Here is a 6,104-nt window from a genome sequence, read left to right on the forward strand (position 1 = left end):
TAAAGTATAAATATTTAGTTAATTAGTTATTTATAATGAAAAAATTAAGAAAAAAATATGAAATAATAAGATATGAATTAATAAATAATAAAATTAAATGTCGAAAATAAAAAAAATGAGTTAAAGTAAGAAAGAAAAAAAAACACAAGTACAATAAAAAATAAAAATAAATAAAAAACTAATAAACAAATTAAAACAATTATATAGTTTTAAATTCAAATTAAAAACTAAAAAAAAAAAAATCCAAAACAAATAAACTGTTTTTACCTTAGATCAAGTGTCAAATTTGAGAGATTAGTGCATTTTGCTAAAGCAGAACCTAAGCCTGATGTACCTTAATCACCAATTTTATTGCGACTTTTTAAATATTAAAGTATATATTTAGTTAATTAGTTATTTATAATGAAAAAATTAAGAAAAAAATATGAAATAATAAGATATGAATTAATAAATAATAAAATTAAATGTTGAAAATAAAAAAAATGAGTTAAAGTAAGAAAGAAAGAAAAACACAAGTACAATAAAAAATAAAAATAAATAAAAAACTAATAAACAAATTAAAACAATTATATAGTTTTAAATTCAAATTAAAAACTAAAAAAAAAAAATCCAAAACAAATAAACTGTTTTTACCTTAGATTAAGTGTCAAATTTGAGAGATTAGTGCATTTTGCTAAACCAGATACTAAGCCTGATGAACCTTTTGCATCAACTTAATTAGTCCTTTTTAAAAATTGTAGAAAAATAGATAGATAATTAGTTTTTTTAGAAGGAAAAAATGAAGAAAAAATATGATATAATAAGAAATGAATTTATAAATAATAAAAGCAAAAGTTGAAAATAAAAAAACGAGTTAAAGTAAGAAAGATATAAGTAAAAAAAACATAAATAAGTACAATAAAGAAGAAAAAGAAAAAGAAATTAATATTAAAAGAGTTATATTGTTTTAAATTGATTTTTATTATCTAAAAATATCACAATCCAAAACAAATAAACTGTTTTTACCTAAGATCAAGTGTCAAATTTGAGAGATTAGTGCAATTTGCTAAACCATAACCTAAACCTTGTGCACCTTTTGCACCAATTTTATTTGAGCTTTTTAAATATTGAAGAAAAAATATAAAGTTAATTAATTATTTAGTAGGAAAAAATGATGAAATAATATGAAATAATAAGATATGAATTAAGAAATAACAAAAGCAAATGTTGAAAATAAAAAATTAGTTAAATTAAGAAAAAGTAAAAAAAGCATAAGCACAATAAAAAAGAAAAATAAATTAAATAAAAAGCTAATAAACAATTTAAAAGAATCATTTTGTTTTAAATTCATTTTTATTAACTAAATATATCACAATCCTAAACAGATAAACTGTTTTTACTTAAGATAGAGTGCCAAATTTGAGAGATTAGTGCAATTTGCTAAAGCAGAACCTAAGTCTGATGCACCTGTTGCACCAATTTAATTAACCCTTTTTAAATATTGAAGAAAATATATATAGTTAATTAGTTATTTAAAAGGAAAAAATATGAAGTAATAAGATGTGAATTATAAAAGTAAAGATTGAAAATAAAAAAATGAGTTAAATTAAGAAAGATATAAGTAAAAAAACTACAAGTACAATAAAAGGAAAAAGAAAAATAAATTAAATAAACAGTTTATAAACAAATTAAAAGAGTTAAATTGTTTTGAATTCAAATTAAAACTAAAGATATCACAATTCAATACAAATAAACTGTTTTTACTCAAGATAAAGTGTCAAATTTGAGAGATTAGTGCAATTTTGTAAACCAAAAGATAAGCCTGATGCACCTTTTGCACCAATTTAATTTTCACTTTTTAAATATTGAAGAAAAAATAAATTAGTAGGAAATATTGATGTAAAAATATGAAATAATTAGAAACGAGTTATAAAAGCAAAGGTTGAAAATTAAAAAATAGTTAAATTAAGAAATAATAAAAAAAAACACAATTAAAATCAAAAAAGAAAAATAAGTTAAATAAAAAGTTAATAAACAAATTCAAAGAGTTATATTGTTTTCAATTGATTTTCATAACTAAAAATATCACAATCTAAAACAAATAACTGTTTTTACTTAAGATCAAGTGTTATATTTGAGAGATTAGTGCAATTTGCTAAAGCAGAACCTAAGCATGAAACACCTTAATCACCAATTTTATTACACCTTTTTAAATATTGTAGAATAAATAGGTAGTTAATTAGTTATTTAGAAGGAAAAAATGATGGAAAAAAATGAAATAATAAGAAATGAATTAATAAATAAATAATAAAAGCAAATGTTGAAAATAAAAAGAATAAGTTTAATTTGAAAAAAAAAAAAACACAATTAAAATCAAAAAAAAAAAGAAAAGTAAATTAAATAAAAATCCAAAATAAATAAACCATTTTTACGAAAGAAAAAGTGTCAAATTTGAGAGATTAGTGCAATTTGCTAAAGCAGAACTTAAGCTTGATGTACCTTAATTACCAATTTAATTGTAGCTTTTTAAATATTGAAGAAAAAATATATAGTAAATTAGTTATTTAGAAGGATTGAATTAATTTTTAAAAATAAAAATATCATAATCCAAATCAAATAAACTGATTTTATCAATTAAATGATTTAGAATGAAAACATAAATAAAAAATAATAACTCCTAAAAAATTGATAATAAATTAAAAATTTTAAGTGAAAATTGAATAAAGTTAAAATAATGAAAAAAATATTTGTATTAATAAAATGAATTAAAATAAATGATAATTTCATTTCGTAAAATAATATTTAAATAAACTGAAAGATAAATATATAGAAAATTTTAATAATAAGAATAATAATATTCATAATTTAAATATACATTAGAACAATTTTGAGAACCTAGTGAGATTAAAGTGAAGAGTTTAAAAACTTTTAATATTAGTAAATATAAATTTAAAGAATTTTGATTAAAATATGAATAATTACTTCTTCTAATCTGTAATATTTTTTAATCTATTATATCATTTATTTTTTTTTTACAAAAATATTTGATAGAAGTTTATGGTAATTTAATTAATAAAAAGTGGATAAAAAGAATAAATAAATTATATGAATTTATAAATTTGCTTTTCGTAATAGAAATCACAAAAAAGTTAGGATAACATTCATTATTAAATATTTTCTATTTAAAATCTATAAATAAAAATATATTTGGAAACATAAATTGGGTATAAGGGAAAATTAAAATGCGAACTCACTAAAATAAAATAAATTTTTAATATATTTATTTATTAATATGTATTTTTGTAATTAGTTTTATTTTCATATTTTTAAAAATCTGATATTTTTGATTGGCTAAATAAAAATAAATAATAAATAGAAATATAGGGGTTGCAAATTGTAACCAATCAAATTCCTTAATAAGATAGAGTATATAATAATATTTAAGCTTAAAATCATTGATTTTAGTTAAAATGAGGGATGGTTTCAGTGAAATATATTTATTTAAGTCAATACAAGTTATTTATTAAGTTACCAAAATGGATATAATTTTCATAAATTTAAAAATAGTAATAAATTTATCTATCTATCTATATTTTAGGTTAAATTATCTTATTTCAATACATAAAATAATAAATAAAACATATTATTTACTATTTATTATTCAAATATTTATTATTTTTAATCCTTTTTTCACCACTAGTTTATCACCAAAAGAAATCTATTTTAAAGACAACTAATCTTTTTGATTTAAAACACTTACTTATTACTTTCAATTCTTATGATTTATTGACTAAGTTTTTACTTTTATATTATATTAAATTAAAATAAAATACTAAAAAAAATTAATAGAATAAAATCTTTTAATTAAAAAATTATATTAAAAATTAATAAATAAAAAAACTATTATCAAAATAAAAAAGAAAATAATTTATATAAAATGCAAACAAAAAGAGTTTTATTGTTTAAAATTCAAATTAAAAACAAAAATATCGCAATTCAAAACAAATAAACTGTTTTTTACTCAAGTTTAAGTGTCAAATTTTAGAGGTAAGTGCAATTAGCTAAAGCAGAACCTAAGCCTGATGTACCTTAATCACCAATTTAATTTTCACTTTATAAATATTGAAGTAAAAATATTTATTTAATTAGTTATTTATAATGAAAAAATGATGAAAAAATACGAATTAATAAATAATAAAAGCTAATGTTAAAAATAAAAAAATGTGTTAAATTAAGAAAGATATAAGATAAAAAAACATAAGTACAATAAAAAAGAAAAATAAATTAAATTAAAACTAATAAAGAAAAATTATAAGAATTATATTGTTTTAAATTCAAATCAAAAACTAAAAATATCACAATTAAAAACAAATAAACTTTTTTACTAAAGATTAATTGTCAAATTTGAGAGATTAGCACAATTTGCTAAAGCAGAACCTAAGCCTGATGCACCTGTTGCACCAATTTAATTAGTCCTTTTTAAATATTGTGGAAAAAATAAATAGATAATTAGTTTTTTTAGAAGAAAAAATATGAAATAATAAGAAATGAATTAATAAACGATAAAAGCAAAAGTTGAAAATAAAAAAACTAGTTAAAGTAAGAAAGATATAAGTAAAAAAAACATAAATAAGTACAATAAAAAAGAAAAAGAAAAATAAATTAATAAAAAAGCTAATAAACAGTGTTTTAAATTCAAATTAAAAAAAAATATAACAATTCAAAACTAATAAACTATTTTTACCTAAAATCAAGTGTCAAATTTGAGAGATTAGTGCAATTTGCTAAAGCAGAACCTAAGCTTGATGTACCTTAATCACCAATTTAATTGTAGCTTTTTAAATATTGAATTAAAAGATATAATTTAGTTATTTAGAAAGAAAAAATGAAGAGAAAATATGAAAAAATAAGATATTAATTGATAAATAATAAAAGCAAAAGTTGAAAATAAAAAAAATGGGTTAAATTAAGAAAGATATAAGAAAAAAAAACACAAGTACAATAAAAAAGAAAAAGAAAAATAAATTAAAAGCTAATAAACAAATTAAAAGAGTTGTATTGTTTTAAATTCAAATTAAAATCTAAAAATATCACTATTAAAAAAATAAATAAATATTTTTTACTAAAGATTAAGTGTCAAATCTGAGAGATTAGTGCAATTTGCTAAAGAAGAACCTAAGCTTGATGCACCTATTACACCAATTTAATTCTAACTTTTTATATATTAAAGAAAAAATAAAGAATAAATTAGTTATTTAGAAGGAAAAAATGAAGATAAAATATGAAATAATAAGAGATGAATTAATAAATAAATAATAAAAGCAAAAGTTTAAAATAAAAAAACGAGTTTAATTAAGAAAGATATAAGTAAAAAAAACATAAGTAAGTACAATAAACAAGAAAAATAAAAATAAATTAATAAAAAAGTATATAAAAAGTGTTTTAAATTCAAATTAAAAACTAAAAATAACACAATCCAAACAAATAAACTGTTTTTACTCAAGTTTAAGAGCCAAATTTGAGAGATTAGTGCAATTTGCTAAAGCAGAACCTAAGACTGATGTACCTTAATCACCAATTTAATTGTAGCTTTTTAAGTATTGAATTAAAAATAAATAGATAATTAGTTTTTTTAGAAGGAAAAAATGAAGAAAAATTATTAATTAATAAATAATAAAAGCAAAAGTTGAAAATAAAAAAACTAGTTAAAGTAAAAAAGATTTAAGTAAAAAAAACATAGGTAAGTACAATAAAGAAGAAAAACAAATTAATAAAAAAGCTAATAAATAGTGATTTAAATTTAAATTAAAAAATAAAAATAAACATATCATTTTTACCTAAAATCAAGTGTCAAATTTGAGAGATTAGTGTAATTTGGTAAAGCAGAACCTAAGCCTGATGCACCTGTTGCACCAATTTTATTTGAGCTTTTTAAATATTGAAGAAAATAATATAGAATTAATTAGTTATTTAAAAGGAAAAAATGAATAAAAAATGAAATAATAAGAGATGAATTAAAAAATAATAAAAGCAAAATTCAAAATAAAAAAAAGAGTTAAAGTAAGAAAGATAAATATATGTAAAAAAAATAAGTACCATAAAGAAGAAAAATATATATAAATTAA

At 17.9% G+C, this 6,104-nt stretch overlaps 1 protein-coding gene across 1 annotated transcript in view; it reads right to left on the reverse strand. All coding sequences in view use genetic code 6, as the record gives it.

The window, feature by feature from the left end:
• The window catches only part of TTHERM_000790459 (tetratricopeptide repeat protein), a gene marked incomplete at both ends in the record, with an annotated part of 9,264 nt that overhangs the window by 147 nt on the left and 3,013 nt on the right, over window positions 1–6,104 (reverse strand). The window contains 13 exons of the mRNA XM_012800608.1: window positions 268–357; window positions 634–723; window positions 1,006–1,095; window positions 1,380–1,469; window positions 1,744–1,833; window positions 2,095–2,184; window positions 2,412–2,501; window positions 4,001–4,090; window positions 4,365–4,454; window positions 4,724–4,813; window positions 5,103–5,192; window positions 5,479–5,568; window positions 5,817–5,906. Coding sequence (XP_012656062.1) covers window positions 268–357; window positions 634–723; window positions 1,006–1,095; window positions 1,380–1,469; window positions 1,744–1,833; window positions 2,095–2,184; window positions 2,412–2,501; window positions 4,001–4,090; window positions 4,365–4,454; window positions 4,724–4,813; window positions 5,103–5,192; window positions 5,479–5,568; window positions 5,817–5,906 — 1,170 coding nt within the window. The remainder of the gene's footprint in view (window positions 1–267; window positions 358–633; window positions 724–1,005; window positions 1,096–1,379; window positions 1,470–1,743; window positions 1,834–2,094; window positions 2,185–2,411; window positions 2,502–4,000; window positions 4,091–4,364; window positions 4,455–4,723; window positions 4,814–5,102; window positions 5,193–5,478; window positions 5,569–5,816; window positions 5,907–6,104) is intronic.

This window comes from Tetrahymena thermophila (genome assembly GCF_000189635.1).
Source record: "Tetrahymena thermophila SB210 genomic scaffold scf_8254047, whole genome shotgun sequence".
Lineage (NCBI taxonomy): Eukaryota > Ciliophora > Oligohymenophorea > Hymenostomatida > Tetrahymenidae > Tetrahymena > Tetrahymena thermophila.